The sequence below is a fragment of the Clinocottus analis genome, unplaced genomic scaffold, assembly GCF_023055335.1.
Source record: "Clinocottus analis isolate CAN_PGR_092001 unplaced genomic scaffold, fCliAna1.0.p SCAF_18, whole genome shotgun sequence".
NCBI lineage: Eukaryota > Metazoa > Chordata > Actinopteri > Perciformes > Cottidae > Clinocottus > Clinocottus analis.
Window position 1 is genome coordinate 15521369 of NW_027175909.1, and position 20839 is coordinate 15542207.

Consider the following 20839-nt stretch of genomic DNA (forward strand, 5'->3'; position numbering starts at 1 on the left):
CACACACACACACACACACACACACACACACACACACACAGACACACACAGACACACACACAGACACACACACAGACACACGCACGTCTCGTTCAAGTCAACCCTTGAGCAGTTTATCGAGGAGCACCTGAACGCACCGCGGTGGGCGTAGCCTTTCATAGGAGGCGGAGCTTGAGTTGGGTCAGCTGCTAATTCTGGATGTGACTGTTGACATCGGTGAGTGAACACACCCTGCTGGGTGTTTACACACACACACACACACACACACACACACACACACAAACACACAGATATGTCCAAACACATACTGCGTGTGTGTTCTCTATTGTCCATTGTAATCCCTCTTCAATGGATGAGCTGCGTTCAACAGGCTGAGCAAACCTCTGTGTGTTTGAATGTGTGTTTGTGTGTGTGTGTGTGTGTGTGTGTGTGTGTGTGTGTGTGTGTGTGTGTGTGTGTGTGTGTACACGTGTCCTTCAGCTGTTTGTGTGAATTTGTTTCTTTGTTTGTGTGTCTTAGCAGAGTGTGTTTGCATGTTTCCACGTCTGTTCACAGACGTGGAAACAGAATCGGAAACCACACACACACACACACACATACACACACACACACACACACACACACACACACACACACACACACACACACACACACACAAGCTTCTGTTTAAAGAAAACTAATTCAGCAGGTTTCAAGTGACCTCCTGGTCCACAGTGAGACCTCTTGTGGGCGTGTGCCCTCAGTCAGGACTGTCAGGCTCCGCCTGCCTGGGACAGAAAGTCGACGCCCTGCTCGGCCTGATGGGCACCACATGTGAGTCAGTAAGCACACACTCACACACACACACACACACACACACACACACACACACACACATACACACACGAAACTAGATCTGTGCAACGCTGTCAAGTCGGTGGTAAACAAAAGTGGTGAAGAGACATGAAAGCATCCTGATGGAGGAAGAAGAAGAAGAAGAAGAAGAAGAAGAAGAAGAAGAAGAAGAAGAAGAAGAAGAAGAAGAAGAAGAAGATCAATGCCCTGATCACGACCTGATCGTGTGACCTCATAGGTTCTAATGAGCAGGAAACACTGCTCATGCTGCTCTTTGTGAACTGTGCAGGTTGTTGCTGTTCTCCTCATGGCCGGTTCCCCACATAGTCTGTTCTCCTCATGGTCTGTTCTCCTCATGGTCTGTTCTCCTCATGGTCTGTTCTAAGAAGGTTCTAAGAGGGTGCTAAAAAGGTTCTAAGAGATTTCTAAGAGGGTTGTAAGAGTTCTAAGAGACTTTTAAGAGGAATGTAAGAGTTCTAAGAGACTTCTAAGAGAGTTCTAAGAGGGTTGTAAGAGTTCTAAGAGACTTCGGAGAGAGTTCTAAGAGGCTTCAAAGAGGGTTGTAAGAGTTCGAAGAGAGTTCGAAGAGAGTTGTAAGAGTTCTAAGAGACTTCTAAGAGATTTCTAAGAGGGTTGTAAGAGTTCTAAGAGACTTCTAAGAGAGTTCTAAGAGGGTTGTAAGAGTTCTAAGAGACTTCGAAGAGAGTTCTAAGAGGGTTGTAAGAGTTCTAAGAGACTTCGAAGAGAGTTCTAAGAGGGTGCTAAGAAGGTTCTAAGGGAGTTCTAAGAGCGTTTCAAGAGGGAAAAAGACGAGAGGACGACGAAGAAAAGACCGACCGTGTCCCGTGTTTTCTCTACGACTCGCCGCCGGTCCAGCGGGTTGCCGGTTCGAACCCCCAGACGGACCGGGCCACCAGAATAGAACCAACAATGGGCGGTATGTTCCGCCTGCCAGAGGGAGATGAAAGCGGGTCGAGGAATGTCGCTAACGATGTGTTCCATTAAGTCCAATTAGCCTGATTGTCCTCAGTGAGCAGACGGGCAGGAAGCGACCCGGGAGGGTATTGTGTCAGAGCGGCTGAACGGAGGTCGACACTTCGTCTCCGCCAAGAACCCCCGGCCCCGCCCCCCCGCCCGCCGCCGCCCAACATAATTACCGAGGTCCCTGAATGCATCGGTTCCTCCTAACAAAGCACAAGACCGGCTGGGTGCAACGGATTCTCACGGCGGGTCGAGTTACGTCGAGGAGAGAGTTTAAAATAGCTTCACGTCTACAAGGGTGTCTGTTCTAAAGGGTCAGGTTTCTGAGGGGGTTCTGAGACGGTTCTGAGGAGATTCTGAAGGGGTTCTTAGAAGGTTCTGGGAGAGTTCTGAGAAGGTTCTGGGAGGGTTCTTAGAAGGTTCTGAGGGGGTTGTGAGAGAGTTCTGGGATGGTTCCAAGAAGGTCCTGAAAGGGTTCTAAGGGTGCTCCAAGAAGGTTCTAAGAGGGTATCTGTTCTTTACCCTGGGATTAGAGTTCTACAGGGGGTTCTGAGAGGGTTCTAAGAGGGTTCTGAGAGGTCTCCAAGAAGGTTCTGAAAGGGTTCTGAGAAGGTTCTGAGAGGGTTTTAAGAGTGTTCTAAGAGGTTTCTGAGAGGGTGCTAAGAGGGCGCTAAGAAGGTGCTACCGACGTTCCTGAAGGGGTTCCTGAAGGGGTTCTCTTCAGGAAGCCGTCTCGAAAGACAGCTGCTGCCACAGGAGACAGGAACCACAGGAGAACCCTGAGCCCTCAGCTCTGACTGACAGGAGAACACGACCACTCAGGCACAGTTCCATGAGGATGTAAATGATAAGAAGATGAAGATTATGATGAAGATGAAGATTCGGTGATGAGTAGGAAGATGAGGATAAAGATGAAGATGAGAGTAAAACAGGACTGAATGCTGCTGACCTCTCAGTGACCTCATTTAAAACAGCTGGTTTTATTATTCAGGATCTCTCTTGTACACACACACACACACACACACACACACACACACACACACACACACACACACACACCTCGACTCTGACTTTAGGTGGATAATGAGGTATTCTTTGAAGGTGATTACAGAGGTGTGTGTGTGTGTGTGTGTGTGTGTGTGTGTGTGTGTGTGTGTGTGTGTGTGTGTGTGTCTGATGGGTTTGGCTCAGTAAGTACGCAGGTGGAATTAAGCAGCTGGACACACACACACACACACACACACACACACACACACACACAAGTAACGGTTACAGATTCCTTGACACCACGAACACATCGATAGATCTTGGTTTTCCAACATTTGTTCACACACATTAGTGCATCTACACACACACACACACACACACACACACACACACACACACACACACACACTCACCAGTCTCGGCGAAGGTGATGATCTCCGTGGTCTCCTGTGAGTCTCCTGTCGGCGCGGGCGCCGCCGCTCCTCCTCCTCTTCCTCCTCCTCCTCCTCCTCTTCGTCCTCCTCCTCTTCCTCGCGCCTCCTCCTCCCCCCCCTCGATGGTGACGCTCCCGTCCTCGGCCACGCGGCCAACGTGCAGCTTGCGCAGCGCGTTGAGCAGCGCGGCGCGCGGCACGGGCCGCGTGACGTTGGGCCGGTTCTGGAGGTGCAGCATGTTGAGGATGTGCCTCTTCACGGCCGCCACCACCTCCTGCTGGGCCGCCTCCTGCTCCTCACCTTCCTCTTCCTCGGCCCGCCTCATCCGGGCCAGGGCGCAGGACGGGCAGAGGGGGGAGGAGGAGGACGACGAGGAGGAGGAGGAAGAGGAGGAGGCGGCGTCCGGACCCGATGCCAGAGACATCGCCGGAGGCAGTTGGAGCCCGGACGGGTCCGAGGACGAGCTGCAGGTCTGGACCAGAACCAGAACCAGCACTGGGATCAGGACCGGGACCAGGAGAGTCCAGCGGAGCAGAGCCAGCACCGACATGCTGACGGGTCTCCTCGAGAACTCTGGGATGCTGAGCAAGAGAATTCAGTCCTGGATGGTCAAAGAGATCCGCCTCCCCGCTTGGTCTTCCTCCCCTCTTGGTCTTCCTCCCCGCTTGGTCTTCCTCCCCTCTTGGTCTTCCTCCCGTCTTGGTCTTCCTCCCCTCTTCGTCTCGTCTCTTCTTCAGAAGTTTGTGGAAAGCAGCAAAGTGTCCACCTGTGCAGCCGGAGGAAGAGGAGGAAGAGGAGTGAGTAATCCTGGTCTCTCCGTCGGACAGATGGCTGAAGTGTGGAGGCGTCACGAGAAAGAAAGAAAAGAAGAAGAAGAAAGTCTCCTCCGGTGTGATGAAGGGATGAAGGCAGAGAGAGGAGAAGTCTGAGCAGAGTGTTCTCTAAGTTACCGGACGAAGGGAGTTCCTCTCTCTCTCTCTCTCTCTCTCTCTCTCTCTCTCTCTCTGTCTCTCTCTATCTCTCTCGTGGTGAATGAGTCCCTCGTTCAACAGTTGAATGGTTTTAGCGGAGTGGGCTGGACTCTCTCTCTTTCTATCTCTCTTCTTTCCTTCCCTCCCTCTTGCTTCTCTCTCTCCTCTCTCTCGCCCTGGCAGCCTCCTACCATAATTATACCTCCTCCCTCCTCCCTCCTCCTCTAGTCTCCTCCCTCTCTCTGTGTGACTCATAGCTCTTTCAACTTCTACCTTCACCCTCCCTCAGTCACTGGAGCAGAGATTCCTCTCTCTCTCTCTCTCTCTCTCTCTCTCTCTCTCTCTCTCTCTCTCTCTCTCTGTCATTCCATCTTTTCTTCCTCCCTTCCTCATCTCTCTCTTTCCTTCTTTCCTTCCTTACTCCCTCTCTCACTTTCTCCTTTTTTCCTTCTTCCCTTCCTGTCTCCCTTCCTCCTTCTATCCTTCCTTCCTCCCTCCTCCCTCTCTCCTCCCTCCCTCCTGGATGAGTGGTCTCTCCTGTCTGTCAGTCTGAGGGTCTGGATGTGTTTAGTCTGTCGAGAGTCAACATGACATCACGACTCGTCTTGTCTCGTCGAGGCCGAGCTTCCTTTTTTTCTTCCTCTGTTTTTATGACCGGTCTTTTACTTCAGCAGTAAAAATATTATACACTCAAGAATTGTTGACGTTCCACGAGCTGAGGGAAACCTTCCAGGTTCTATGTAAGAAGACCAGGGGCGCGACTCCTCTGGTTGTATAGAAGTCTATGCTTCATGTGTTAAAGCTGCATTCTCTCTCCTGACCACCAGGGGCGTGACTCCTCTGGTTGTATAGAAGTCTATGCTTCATGTGTTAAAGCTGCATTCTCTCTCCTGACCACCAGGGGGCGACGCCTCTGGTTGTATAGAAGTCTATGCTTCATTTGTTAAAGCTGCATTCTCTCTCCTGACCACCAGGGGGCGACGCCTCTGGTTGTATAGAAGTCTATGCTTCATGTGTTAAAGCTGCAGTCTTCTTCTATACAGCATGATGTTCATTTGGTACTTTTTGGTCTGTTAGAGTCAAATAGACCATAAAGCAGGGGACGCTTTAGGGGCGGGCCTACGAGGTGATTGACAGGTCTACACCGTGGAGTTGTTCCTGCTTATCTTTCACAACTTTAACCGTTTAGGGTGTTTTCACTTCATCAAAGTTCTACGTAACATTTTGGTCCTCGACATGGTCGTCAGCGCTCAGGTGCACTTAGCTCCACCCCCTTGCGTCACCACAGGTTGAAAAAACACAAGATGGTGAGAAACAAACACTAGAGAAATCCGACAAAATACATCTGGACCACAACCTCTCGGGCTGGTTTGGGGAGGTCTTTGTTCTGGTCACAGTCATCATCCTGGAAGCTTCTCTGGAAACGCGTGACCAACCCAAAGAACTTCCCATCAGCCCACTGTTTCCTCCAGCTGGTCATCGTGGTTGTTTTCATTGGGAAATGACTCTCAGGGGCTTCAGCTGTGTTGCGTCACTTGATTTAAACTCTTCTGTGTTTTTAACACAAAGGGGATTAAGGTAATCTCCAGGATTACACAAGGTTTAAACGGGGCTCTCATCCGTAAAGGGGTTGAAATCTAAAAGATTCAGATCTTCCAAACCTGGTCTGTGTTACCGCCCACAAATGGCTTCGAGGGGTTCCACATGGCGTCTTAACAAGGTTCTCATGAGTTCTCACAGGATTCTGAGGGGTTCTTTCAGGTCAAATCTAAATCTGCATTTAGAAAGGAAAAGGTTCTAAAAGTGTTCTAAAAGAGGTCCAAAGGACTCGAAGAGATTCAACGGAATCAATTGGATTCAATGGGTTCAATAGGATTCAATGGGATTTAATGTGATTCAATGTGATTTAATATGATTCAATGGCATTAAATAGGATTCAATGGGATTTAATGGGATTCAATGGAATTCAATGGGATTTAATGGGATTCAATGGGATCAATAGGATTCAATAGGATTCAATGGGATTCAATGGGATTTAATGTGATTCAATGGCATTAAATAGGATTCTAAGGAGATGCTAAAAGTTCACAGGGAACTTTTAAAGGGTTCTGGTGGTCTTGTGGAGGATTTTGACGGGTTCTCAGGAGGTGTTTCTCAAGAGGTTTTGCAGGTTTAAAAGGGGCTTGTAAAGGGAAACAAGAGGCACAGGACTTTAAGACCATCTAATTGCTTCCATCTGTTTTGAGGGAGCAGAAGTGTCAGATTCAATGGGCTCTAAGAAAGATTGTTAATGTCTGGATGTTAATGTCTGGATGCAGTTCTGGGGAGTTTCAGAGGAACCTGTACGACACAGAACACGAGGAACCAATGGGTCCAAGAGGGCTTCTGGGAGCTTTAATGGGGTATACCAGGGATTTTACAGGGATTCAATGTGTTTTAAGGGTTTTTTACGTGTTTTTTGTGAAAGAACATCCCAGTTCCTCAAGTCACTGCCGCTTCTCATGACGTCACATTAGCCAGCAGAACCGAGTCACGTCTGACTGGAGGGTCACACCTCCGGCTTCCATCAGACGTCTGGGATTCTCCCTCTGCTATGACGTCAGCCTAGAGAGAGAGAGAGAGAGAGAGAGAGAGAGAGAGAGAGAGAGAGAGAGAGAGAGAGTGAGAGAGAGAGAGAGAGAGAGAGAGAAAGAGAGAGAGAGAGAGAGAGAGAGAGAGAGAGAGAGAGAGAAAGAGAGAGAGAGAGAGTGAGAGTGTGTGTGTCTTCTTTAAATAACTCTCCACCTGTGAGTCATGAACGAATGATCTTTGAGTTTAAAGTCGCCTCCGGGGCTGAAAATCACAATGAGAAACATTCAGAGCGTCTGGAAAAGTAGAAGAAAGGTTCAAATGTTCAGTCGACTCTGTTTCAGCTCTGAGAGAGAAGTTTGGCCTCAAATGCAGCAGAATATTCCCATCTGATGGAATAATGATTTAGGAAAACCAACCTCTGAAGAAAGAGCAATAGTGTCTAGGGGGAAAAATCAAACAAGCCTCAACCTGGTTATGCTTCAATAAAGGTGCAATGAAGGTGTAATAAAAGTGGAATAAAGGTTTATTTAAAGAGCAATGAATGTGTAGTTAAGGTGTAATAAAGGTTTCTTCAATGTGTAATAGAGGTGTAATGAAGGTATTATTAGAGGGGTGAAGTTGTAGTATGTAATGAAGGTGTATTTAAGGCGTAATGAATGTGTAATAAAGGTGTAGTTAAGGTGTAATGAATGTGTAATGAAGGTGTATTTAAGGTGTAATAAGCTGTAATGAAGGAGTGAGGCTGTAGACAGGTAAACATTAGAATCACACTGAACTGCTCCCTCTACTGGACGTGGTGGTGATGACATGATGTCTGTCTGTCTGTCTGTAACAATAAGAATTAATGTCATAATTTAACAGTTATGATCAGCTGATACTGATTGTTTTATTCTCTCGTTAATGTGATAATATATCCTTCTTACAACTCGATTTACATAACTAAGTAGCTGTTTGAAACTAACTAGTTTAGTTGTCTCAACCTTACTTAGTAGTTTCCTGTAAAGATGGAAGTTTGTTTTTAAAAGACTGTCTTCTTGCAACTTCTTTAGGAAAATACAAAGTTACTGTTAATATAATATCGGCTTTCATTTTGGATGCAGAAAATGGAAGAAAACTAAAATCCCAAAAAGGCTGTAACGCACACACACACACACACACACACACACACACACACACACACACACACACACACACACACACACACACACACACACACACGCACACTCGGACTCTCAAGTCTTCATTTTCCCACACGCCCGCCTTCAAGCTTCGTGTGTGTTTTAATGTATCCGGACATATTCCAGACTCAGACCGATGACATCTCAAAGGATCTGAGATGATTCAGGGCGGCTTCCAACACACACATACACACACACGCACACACACACACACACACACACACACACACACACGCACACAAACACACACACGTCGAACTAACTGTGAATACACTACTGCAGCATCGAGTCAAGAGTGTGTGAATGCTCGCATGCAGTCCCTCTCTCTCTCTCTCTCTCTCTCTCTCTCTCTCTCTCTCTCTCTCTCTCTCTCTCTCTCTCTCTCTCTCTCTCCCTCTCTCTTCCTAGCAGTGTCACTGCTGTGTCAGACTCAAACTATTCAGCAGTGAACCAACATCACGACAATCACTCTGACCCAAAGTGTGACTTTTACGAAGCCACTAAACATAAGTAATGTAAAAAAAAAATCCCAACAACTAAGTGAAGCTACGTTCAAGCTAAGTTTAATGGAGGTTTATATGCTACGGTTTGGAATCTGTGTTTTTTATGTAATCACACATACAGATTTATGTTTTTTTAAATTCCCTTTTCCTGTGACTTATTCATAGTTTTTTTTTTGGAGGATCAGCCATGAAGGACCATGAAGGACCAGCCATGAAGGACCAGCCATGGAGGATCAGAGCCATGAAGGACCAGCCATGAAGGACCAGCCATGGAGGACCAGAGCCAGGAAGGACCAGCTATGGAGGACCAGCCATGAAGGACCAGCCATGGAGGATCAGAGCCATGAAGGACCAGCCATGAAGGACCAGCCATGGAGGACCAGCCATGGAGGATCAGAGCCATGAAGGACAGGCCATGAAGGACCAGCCATGGAGGACCAGCCATGGAGGATCAGAGCCATGAAGGACCAGCTATGAAGGACCAGCCATGAAGGACCAGCTATAGAGGAGCAGCCATGGAGGATCAGAGCCATGAAGGACCAGCTATAGAGGACCAGCCATGGAGGATCAGAGCCATGAAGGACCAGCTATGGAGGACCAGCCATGGAGGACCAGCCATGGAGGATCAGAGCCATGAAGGACCAGCTATGGAGGACCAGCCATGAAGGACCAGCTATGGAGGACCAGCCATGCCCAACCTTGAAGGATCAGCTATGGAGGACCAGCCATGGAGAATCAGCCATGGAAGACCAGCCATGGAGGACTAGACATGGAGGACCAGCCATGGAGGACCAGCCATGGAGGACCAGTCATGGAGGACCAGTCATGGAGGACCAGTCATGGTCCTCCAGATGAAAGAAGCGTATCATTAATTCCAGGATATGAAGTCAGGGCCGTCAGAGCTGCAGTTTGAGTCTTTTTAAGGGCATGAAATGTAGAAGAGATGCTAATATTCTTCTTTGCGGTATCACTGTTTATCTAAGCGCTATCTTCTCAGTAAGCTTCTGTACTTTACTGAGTCATGTGGACAGCTGGGGACTAAACACATTTCAACTCCGAGTGTCAAATACTGGAGGAACCCAGAGATTAAAAGGCGATCGGGGCCAGGAAGTCACTTCTCAGGAGCTTTTTATTTGTTCCAGCAGACACTGGTGTAGATAATTCAACAGCAGTTTGTCTCCTGCTTTCAGCTCAGTTTACAAAGTTTACCAAGTGCAGTGAAACACTTCAATACAAACTTCACATTAGAGGTCCATAACACTGCACCTTGAAATATAAATGAGAGTATGAGCCGGGCATGAATAAGTGACAGTGAAAAGCTTGTAGCGCACGTTGAAAGTGAAAACATTGCACATTAACCAGTCAGTTGTGTCAGCAGCGACATGACACCGGCATGACTTATTGAAGCGCAGCCGCGGGATAAAAGCTGTTTGTGCTGTGTTTAAATGTTTCTCAGACATTAATAACAATGTAGAACCATCGTCGTGTAAACAGACGTCGGGTTGAGTGCACGTCTTCGCTGAGGACGCCCTCTTCGTCGTTTTCAGAAAGCACAGCTCTTGTGTTGAGCGGCTTCTTTTCTCAGAGAAGTTTCCAAACTGTGGCGACGTGGACTGTCACATGATATCCAAACTATCCAAGAACATAATCAATGCATTGTACAAACATTTCAAAAGAGTGGAGAACACTGATTATTCATGTTTATCCATCTTTGCTTCGGGTTTCTGGTTTTGTTTCGTTAAAAATAAACACAAAGGGCGATGTGAGTCCATGAACGTCTCATTGTTTAGTAGCGAGCTTTAATAGCAGCTGATGCTAACAGCGTTAGCCTCACTACGACCTCTCAGTCCAGCTTCCTCTCGGAGACGGACCGCAGATCAGTTTCTCACGACCAAACGACAACAAGCAAACATGTAAGACCCGTTTAGCCTTCGTCTTGTGTTAGCTTTCTGTTAGCATCTCTTGTGTTAGCTTTCTGTTAGCATCTCTAGTGTTCGCTTTGTGTTAGCATCTCTTGTCATCTCTTTCTGTTAGCATCTCTTGTGTTGGCTTTCTGTTAGCATCTCTTGTGTTGGCTTATTGTTAGCATCTCTTGTGTTGGCTTATTGTTAGCATCTCTTGTGTTGGCTTTCTGTTAGCATCTCTTGTGTTGGCTTTCTGTTAGCATCTCTTGTGTTGGCTTTCTGTTAGCATCTCTTGTGTTAGCGTCGGCACCGACCCGTTTGAGGGTTTGGATGCATAAAAATGGTCAAATAAAATAAAATAAAATTAACCGTCGTGACTCCTCCCCCAACTCTGCAGAATGGTTTGTACACCAACCGGTGTTTGTACCAAGCCTCTGCTGTGTCACTGCCCTCCTTCATCATCATCATCATCATCACTACCCGCTCGTCCTCTCGAATCTGACGCAGTTCTCAGAAACACTTTTAAGAGCAGAAGTGTTGAGAAACCTCCCGACCGCCTGCAATCCGTCCAAACATGACACGGACCAGAGGCCGGAGAGGAAACATGAGGAAGAAGAGGAGGAGGAGCACAGACTCTTTGTCTGGAAGTCTCAAGGAAAAGGTCACAGGTTTGATCCCCACATCCAGATTCTACCTGTTGTCACAAACTGTAAATACATATTATGTATGTCTCTTTGACAATGAAACACTTTTTTTGACTGCAGATGAATTGTCCCTGCCTCCCTCTCTTCCTCCTTCTCTTCACTATCTCATCCTTTTGTGCGTCTCCTCTCCTTCACTTGTCTCCTCAGATGAAGGAGGAATCAGATCTTCAGATCTCACTCAGGTTTTTCTCCTTTACTCACTTTGTGAATCATTTCTCACCCGCACCTGTGTGTGTGTGTGTGTGCTTACATAACTCTCACACACACACACACACACACACACACACACACACACACACACACACACACACACACACACACACACACACACACACACACAGAGTAAGCCCAGGTGTGCAGTGAGTCTATCAGGACTCGGAGGTTCAAAGCTGTTGATCTCACACACAGATTCAGGATTTGTTTGAGTCTCTGACTCTTTGAATATATATATATATATATATATATATATATATATATATATATATATATATATATATATATATATATATATATATATATAGTATACATACATGACATACTAGATAAAACCAGCCACCAAGATTCAGATTCTGCAGCTCTTTACTGACAGGATTCATTGTTATAAACTTTGAACAGCAAGTATAGTGAGCTAACCGTCCGTTAGCACATTAGCACGTTAGCACGTTAGCAACAGATCATTAACTCGTGTGTCCTTGCACTCGCGTTACCCTCCGCTATTGGCGATCGATCAAGAATCTTCTGTTTTCTAGACCTCTCCAACAGCTACGACTGGACTTCAGCGAGCGGAAAGACGCACCCAAAAGAGTCATTGGTTACTACGAGCAATGCATTCTGGGTCGTTTGATAAACTTCTTTATTCCCACGGTGAATTTCTACATTTGTGGTAGTTGAGCGTTGGTACAACGAGGAATCCGGTTCCTCTTTGACTCAAAACCACAACAAAGACCAGGAAGTGACCCCGACAGCCTCGGACTACGGCATCGTGATCGAGCGATGCTCAAAAGGTCGGAGGTCACGGCAGCCTGAAAACAGCCGACTGCAGGTGTGCGCTGTGTGAAAACATCTGCTGTCAGCTGCTCGGCCCTCCGGCTGCACTCACACACCTTCTGAAATACTTGCAGATTAACCTTTCAGAAACCCTTCGCCCTTGCGAGGGGAGAGGTGTGTGTGTGTGTGTGTGTGGGGGGGGGGGTAATTGTTATATATGACTATAAATCATAGCTTGCCTTATGAAAAAAAGACCAAAGCTCATTTATTTGGATGTATTGAACACCATAAGTAATACACATGTGAAATATGTGGTTTGGTACATGAGAAAAAGCAAATGGCCCCAATGACCCCAATGGACCCATTGGGGTCATTGGGGTCATTGGGTGTATGTATGTGTAAACGTGTTAAATGTTCACATGTTGAATGTTCAACCTAGGCCTTGTCTAGATTCCTCACCTCGGGTCTTCTCCAGTCCAACACTACATATAGACTCAGACTACATATAGACTCAGACTACATATAGACTCAGACTACATATAGACTCAGACTATATAAACCCTCTGGATGCTCCAGGCCGTTGTTCAGTAAACATGCTCCGTGTGGATCAATGCAACCAACATCTGCTGCAGCCGTGAGAGTGTGTAGCAGTGTCCGTGTGTGTGTGTGTGTGTGTGTGTGTGTAAGTGGCTGACAGCTGGACGTGAGTGTGTTAAAATGTGTTGCATGAGCCCGAGGCCGCGTTGTGTGGTGAGTCTGTTAAAGGGAACTTATGATGTCATCACGTGTGATGTTATTGACGAGGTGACGTTTGTTAAAGAGACAACACATCGTAACGCTTGATATATATATATATATATATATATATATATATATATATATATATATATATATATATATATATATATATATGTGTGTGTGTGTGTGTGTGTGTTTATATGTGTGTGTGTGTGTGTGTTTGGCGCAGACAGAGTTGTATAAATGACTCTTTGTTTGTGCGTCTCTTTGTTTTTGTAACACAAACATTGGTGGTTTTCCTGTTTAATTTATGTTCTTATTTAAACTTTATTTAAACTTTATTTACAGTCCCTTCAGCCAATTTATTTTACTGTAAAACCACTTTGCCTCTTACACAACACGCACTCGCTGCTTCATGGCTGCGTGTGATGAATTATTCACCCTCACATGTCATCTGAGAAGCTTTTATGTAATATTATGTATTTTTGATGACCACTTCTATCTCTCCAGATGACTTTAACACAAAGGAAACATTGCGCAACCTGTGTTTTCCCCGTTGCTTCATGCGGTGATGTGGAGATGATGAGGTCATGTGACCATGAAGCAAGAGAAGAAATACACTGAATAAACATCAAGTATGAAACGGGTTGGTTTAAATTCATCTTTGTGTGTGTGTGTGTGTGTGTGTGTGTGTGTGTGTGTGTGTGTGTGTGTGTGTGTGTGTGTGCGTGTGTGTGTGTGTGTGTGTGTTTCACATCCAGAGTAACTGAAGAGGGAACAATCCTCCAGTCCTCATGTCAGATGTTTAGAGGAACGTTCCAGCTGGTTTAAGGAGGTTAAAAACAAGAAGAACCACCTCAGTGACCACTAGAACCTCAAAAGAGACTTTTAGAACCTCTTCAGTGACCAATAGAACCTCCTCATTGACCATTAGAAGCTCAAAAGAGACTTCTAGAACCTCTTCAGTGAACACTAGAACCTCAAAAGAGACATCTAGAGCCACCTAAGTGAACACTAGAACCTCAAAAGAGACTTTTAGAACCACCTCAGTGACCACTAGAACATCAAAAAGGACTTTTAAAACCTCATCAATGACCAATAGAACAATCTAAAGGACTTCTAGAACCTCCTCAATGGCCACTAGAACAATCTAAAGGACTTCTAGAACCTCCTCAGTGACCAATAGAACAATCTAAAGGACTTCTAGAACCTCCTCAGTGACCACTAGAACAATCTAAAGGACTTCTAGAACTCCTTCCTGACCACTACAAGCAGCTTTAAACCGGTACCTGGAGAACGGTTCCATCCAATGAGAACGCTCCGTCTCTGCAGGTCCAAACAGCTCAGATGTGAACGCTAAATCTGTCTGACTCCTCCCACATGAGACTTTCTCCCGGCGTGTGTGTGGGTGTTGGTGATGTGTGTGTATGATGAAGAACCACAGTGACGGCACCGCCAGACGCCTTTGAAGCGCTGCGTGTGCGACCCCATGACCTGCTGTGTGTGTGTGTGTGTGTGTGAGTGTCATTGCGCACCTGGCCGAGGACTCTTCAGTGAGTCAGCAGAAACCACATTTCCCTCAACAACATCACTCACGCGTCTGATCCACGCTTTGATGACTCGACACTCGCACTCGAACACGTAGAAGTCATGACATCACTTCCTGTCTGTTCACCCGGCTTCTACAAGTCAATGAAATAATTATCTCTTGTATTTATGAGAGAACAATAAAATCAGAGTGGACGCCTCACGTTAATATTATTTAACATTTAGAAGAACTAAACTTATGTTATATGATACTGGTCTGGATCGTAAATGAACTATAACTCCCATGATGCCACGCTGCTTCGCCCCGTCGCCTAAGTACGTTTGTTGGTCTTTACACTGAGATTACTAGCGTCATAAAATGATACATTGTGTGATTTATACGTTGAAAATGAATAATAATAATAGCAGAAACATTACACAAACAGATCCAGACAAACAGTCACTCTGACAGACGGCATTGTGGGAAATGAAAGGATGACGTCATCATTCAGAGGGACTCTTCCATGTTAATGATGACCATACAAGGAAGTGTGGGAGTCTGCGTGTGTGCGTGTGTATGTGTGTGTGTTTTTTTTTCCAACACCTGTAAAATCTTTTAGCAACGATTAGTCAGCACTGAACGCCCGGCGAGCTGCTTGTCCTGGCTCAGTGTGTGTGTGTGTGTGTGTGTGTGTGTGTGTGTGTGTATGTGTGTGTGTGTGTGTGTGTAGTGGTTGCCACAATAAACACACACACACCGAGGCAGCCCTATAGGAGATGACGCAGCAGATACTCCTGTTTGAGGTGGGCTGCTTCACCGCTACACACCAATGAACACATGAACTCACACTCATTACTAATGGAGGAACAAACTCAAATAAACGACACACACACACACACATACACACACACACACACACACACACACACACACACACACTAGCATCTCATGAAGGACTTCTAGAACCTTCTTAATGACCGATAGAACCAGCTTTGTTAGTCTTCACTTCAGATGAGGTCACAGAAAATACTTAACTAATACTTAACTAACGAGTAGTAACTGATTAATCATGAATTGCAGAATTGTTTTATCATTTATTAAAACTTTACAAATGACCTTATTAATCATCTATACGTCCCTAACACTTCATTTACAAATGGGAAATCCATAAACTATGAGCTTATTAATAAAGAATTAAACATTATAACTGTGTTTATGAACTGCATACTAATGAGTTACTAATGAGTTTTGATGTTGGAACAATGCTAAAAAAATAATAAATTCAGTGTTTATTCACGCTTTACTAATACTGATTAGTGTGTACTTATGATGAAGTGCTACCCCAAATTCTGGGGGAAAAAAATCCATTTAATTTAGGGTTTGGGTTAGAGTAAAATAAAATAAAGACAAAAATCAAACGCACATTATTACATTGACTTTGTTCAAAGCTTTTTTTGTCACATTTGAGAAGGACATAGCCGGTCCAACAAGTAATAGTGAGCTGTTAAAAACATGTGTGAAGGATGTGGTCTGGGGCACACCTGCTCACATACCTGCATGTGGTCTGGGGCACACCTGCTTGAGCATGCACTGCTGGGAAGCTCACGCGATTTCCTCCGCCACGATGAAGCCAGCTTTCACAGCAGCACCTTTTTTGGTTGTCGCGTTTGTGAACGTATTCTGCCTTTCAATTATTGGACCATTTATGTTTTTCTTAGAGGCTAAATTTAGCGAACTTGGCGCCGTGTTCGGTGTCAAAACGCCGACGTGAATTGTATTCCTTCATCACCGACACTGCATCATAACACAGAAGACTTACTGCTCTCTCTTGTTGAAGCACAAACATGTATTCACTTTCCCATCTTCTTTAAATGTTCTTCACCAATCTTTCTCTTCCATTAGTCGATCTTATTAAACTTAATCTCTTGTCTTGCTTGTCTAGTTCTGTGTGGAAACACTGCCTTTCAAGCTGTCGAGGGCCACATAAAATGACGTGGCGGGCCGGATTTGCCCTTGAGTTTGACACCAATGTTCTAGAGCTTCCTCAATGACCACTAGAACCTCATTAATGACTTTTACAACCTCCTCAATGACTTCTACAACCTCCTCAATGACCACTAGAACCTCCTCAATGACTTCTACAACCTCCTAAAGGACTTCTACAACCTCCTCAATGACTTCTACAACCTCCTCAATGCCCACTAGAACCTCCTCAATGACTTCTACAACCTCCCTAAGGACTTCTACAACCTCCTCAATGACTTCCACAACCTCCTCAATGCCCACTAGAACCTCCTCAATGACTTCTACAACCTCCTAAAGGACTTCTACAACCTCCTCAATGACTTCTACAACCTCCTCAATGCCCACTAGAACTTCCTCAATGACTTCTACAACCTCCCTAAGGACTTCTACAACCTCCTCAATGACTTCCACAACCTCCTCAATGCCCACTAGAACCTCCTCAATGACTTCTACAACCTCCTAAAGGACTTCTACAACCTCCTCAATGACTTCTACAACCTCCTCCATGCCCACTAGAACCTCCTCAATGACTTCTACAACCTCATCAATGCCCACTACAACCTCCTAAAGGACTTCTACAACCTCATCAATGCCCACTAGAACTTCCTCAATGACCACTAGAACCTCCCCAATGACTTCTACAACCTCCTCAATGCCCACTAGAACCTCCTCAATGACTTCTACAACCTCCTGAATAATAATTTGAAAGTACCTGCTGCACTGATGGTGTTTTCTGCACTTGAACCAATGATGTAGCAGCTGAAACTCCCCAGAAAGAGGCAGCTGGGACTAATGTGGAACCCAAGCACTCAGACAATAGTTCTGACGTGTTTTTCCGAGAACTATTGACCAGCTTTCAGTTGACGACGGAGGAATGTTTCTGGGTTTGATCGCTGTGATCCTGCAGAAAGAGGCCGCCAGACCAAAACCACAACACAGAGGCTGAGAGCGTGAGCAGGAAACTAATGAAGCTAATCAACAATCCAAAACCAGAAACCACAGGATCAGAACATGTTTCCAAAACCACACACACACACACACACACACACACACAGGAACATCAGGGAGAGTTTAGCACAGCGCTGTGTATTCATTCATACCTCGTGGGAACTTGCTGAAGGTTACAGAAACCTGTTCGGCATCACACAAAAAAAAAACATTCACAGCCTCAGAGATTCCAGTAGAGTCTTTGATTCTCCCACAATGCACCGCAGCATCTCACTGGAACATGTGTAATGCGATTCAGAGAGAGCTGCTGAAAGTTCAGACATTTACAAGGAGCTGACCATTCATTTCAGATTATAAAGAGCGCTTTGCACACCTGGATGGATGAATATGATTGGAAGTCACTGGTCTTCTGCGAGCATGGCTGACAGACCCTGCAGAGCTTTCTGTGGGCCCTGAAATGTAAACGATATCTCGATATGCAGCGGAGGCGAGGGAGGAAGATGGATTCATGACTCCACACATCCAAAATATCATCTGCCTTCATAAACATAAATCAGAGACTATTACCTGCGTTGGAGGCTCGAGCAAGCTACAATATCAGCACATTGTTTCAGAGACGGAGAGAAAATGTTGTGAATTGCTTAGCTTAGCCTTCTGCTAACCTCCTTAGACGTCATAGCGGCTGCAGCACAACAAGCTAATGTTGCTAATATGCTAAACAGTTATAGAAATGTTGATAACAGACTAAAGTATTATAAATATGTTGCTAACAGACTAAAATATTATAAACATGTTGCTGACTTACTAAACTACTATAACCTTGTTGCTAACTTACTAAACTATTATAAACATGTTGCTAACTTACTAAACTATTATAATCTTGTTGCTAACTTACTAAACTATTGTAATCCTGTTGCTAACATGCTAAACTATTATAAACATGTTGCTAACTTACTAAACTATTATAATCTTGTTGCTAACTTACTAAACTATTGTAATCCTGTTGCTAACATACTAAACTATTATAAACATGTTGCTAACAGGCTAAACTGAGCTTACTTACTGTCACCATGCAGTGTAGCAGCGAGGCATGGTGGAATTAGCACGCTAACATTCAGACGGCTGGCTACTTAGCGTGCTTGCTAATTCTGCTGTTTTTCCATGCTACTCTGGTGACAAGATGATCTGAACCACGCTGTCACTCATGCTGCGCTGTGATTGGCTGCACATATTGAGAGAAACACGATTTTCCAAACTTGAAAGTGACAAAACCCGTCAGCTAGCGGTAACCAACACGTTCAGAGGATTATTCTTTCTTGGCCCTCAAAGCAACGTCATCACGTTGACAAACAGAAGGGGTCTATTTACATCTGCCTGGCAACAGAAGACACTTATTCCAAATTAAGCGGCTGACTCAAGCAAACTGAAAACCACATAATTTGTTTCCTGAACTTTAAGACTCGGGGGTTCTCCGGGCCGCGGCGCGCTCGTGATCGAGCGGCTCCGTCGGCGCTCCCCGGGCGAATAAAGGTTAAAGGGAAGCGAGCCCTGCATGAGGTTCTGTGGACACGGAGCGCAGCAGGGATTTCCAGGGATGTGAGCAAATGTTCCGCTTCATGAGTGCGAGCGCTGCCACAGCGGAAGCGGCTAAATTGGATTTAAAACCTCAAACATTTTACGAGTCCACAAAGTCGGTCTCCATTTCACGCTCTGCGGAGGAGCTCAAAGTCCCTGTGTGAACGTGACGTCACGGGTTAGAGAGCGCGCACACATGACCGCTTTTAACTGGAACGCTGGAACCCGTGCGGCTTCTTCAGCGGGGTTTAGGTTTTAATTAAATGTTTCCATGTTGGCGAACTCTTGTGCCGTGTATGAGGTCTAGTAAAACACTGCAGCGCTGCAGCCGGAGGTTAAATAATCTGCTTTTTTTTTTTACAGCCGCGTCTGCTTAACGTCTGAACACCAGAACTGGGAATGAAAGACACCGCGAGGCGTTTAATCTGAAGGAACCCGGCCGCGCCGCCGGCCGACCAACGGCGCGCCGGCCGAGAGGACGCGGCCAGAGACTCTTCACGCTCGACGCGAAGCCTCTTCTCCGACGCATCTGGAGCGCCGCCGAGCAGCGAGGGAAGCAGCTGCTTCTGATTCTCTCACAGAAACAGAAGCCGCGAGTTTGTTTCTCAGCGATTCTTCAGCCCAACTCTCAGCTCACGGCCCGTTTTTCCTGCTCGAGGCCTTCAGTTTCCCGCGAGGCCTTCAGGTTCCTGTGAGGCAATCAGAGGTCTTAATCCTGTTCACCTGCAGGCACACGTCTGAGGACTGGATTCTGAAAACCCACCTATATTTAAGCCTCTGCTCGGAAACTAAAAAAAGGTGTATCTCTGCGACCAGCAGGGCTATTTGAATACTGTTGGTGTTACAATAAAAGAACATAATGTGAGTCTATATGTTACTGGTTATGAGTAAATGAAGAAGTGAATTATACAGTTTCTATAGCAATATCTGCCATATGGTCAGTGATCAGCGACACCTTTTGACTTGAACATATTCAAAAGCTTCTTATCGGTGGTGGACCCGGATCCGCTCCACCGGAGGAAGTTACCCCCCCGCGAGGTGATCACATGGGCCGCTCCTGAGTGTCCTCAGTTCATCTCCAGCAGCTTTCACGGTGCTGCATAATGCAGCAGCGGCGCCCCATACAGCTCCATTTAAACATGGCGCACTGCATTATGGAGATGGAATGTTTCGGGACATCGTGACTCTCATGAACTCGACCTCCAGCTGGAGGGAGGGAGAGAGGGAGCGTCATGGATGTGCTCGTCCTCCTGCAGCCGGACGCTTCCTCCAGAGTTGACTGAACACTTCTACAGGAGCCGAGGAGCCGGACGAGCCTCAGCTGGAGACCTTCTGCTGTCAGCTGTTATTACAGGTGTCCTCTTAAAGGGCCAGGTGTCCTCTTAAAGGGCCAGGTGTCCTCTTAAAGAGCCAGGTGTCCTCTAAGAGGACCAGGTGGACTCTCAGAGGAGCAGGTGGACTCGTCCTGACTCTCTTGTCAGCGTTGTTGACTTTTCTTCGGGGGTGGGATTCAGGTCGCGTCTTTTTAAAAAAAAATTAAAAACTGTAATCCCGGAAAATCCGAAGAAATATTTACGCTTCATATCAAAGGAGCGGAGAGGATCAGAGCTTCTTCGTGGCTGAAGTTCACTCCAGTTCACGGCGTCCTGACACACACACACACACACACACACACACACACACACACACACACACACACACACACACCTTCAGGCTGCAGGATGCTGCTCTCATATTCACATTCAGCCCAAAGCGAGTCACTCAAAGCCTCTCTCCCCATCACATTCTTTTTCCTCCTTCTTCTCTCCATCTGCTCTTCTTCGTAACATCCTCCTCTTCCTCCTCTTCCTCTCGTTCAGTATGTAGGTCGAATGGCTGCGTTAAATGTAAATGTCCCTCATGCATAGCAGAGCAGGCCGCCCTCATAAAGGCAGCGGCTGAATGAGAAATTAAATTAAACACCTCCAGCCG

The 20839-nt window shown here is 46.0% G+C and overlaps 1 protein-coding gene across 1 annotated transcript in view; it reads right to left on the bottom strand.

The window, feature by feature from the left end:
• The window catches only part of inhbaa (inhibin subunit beta Aa), a 9073-nt gene extending 4708 nt beyond the window's left edge, over positions 1-4365 (bottom strand). Inside the window, 1 exon segment of the mRNA XM_068581348.1 lies at positions 3216-4365. Coding sequence (XP_068437449.1) covers positions 3216-3786 — 571 coding nt within the window. The 5' untranslated portion in view covers positions 3787-4365.
• Between the last annotated feature and the right edge of the window lie 16474 nt (positions 4366-20839).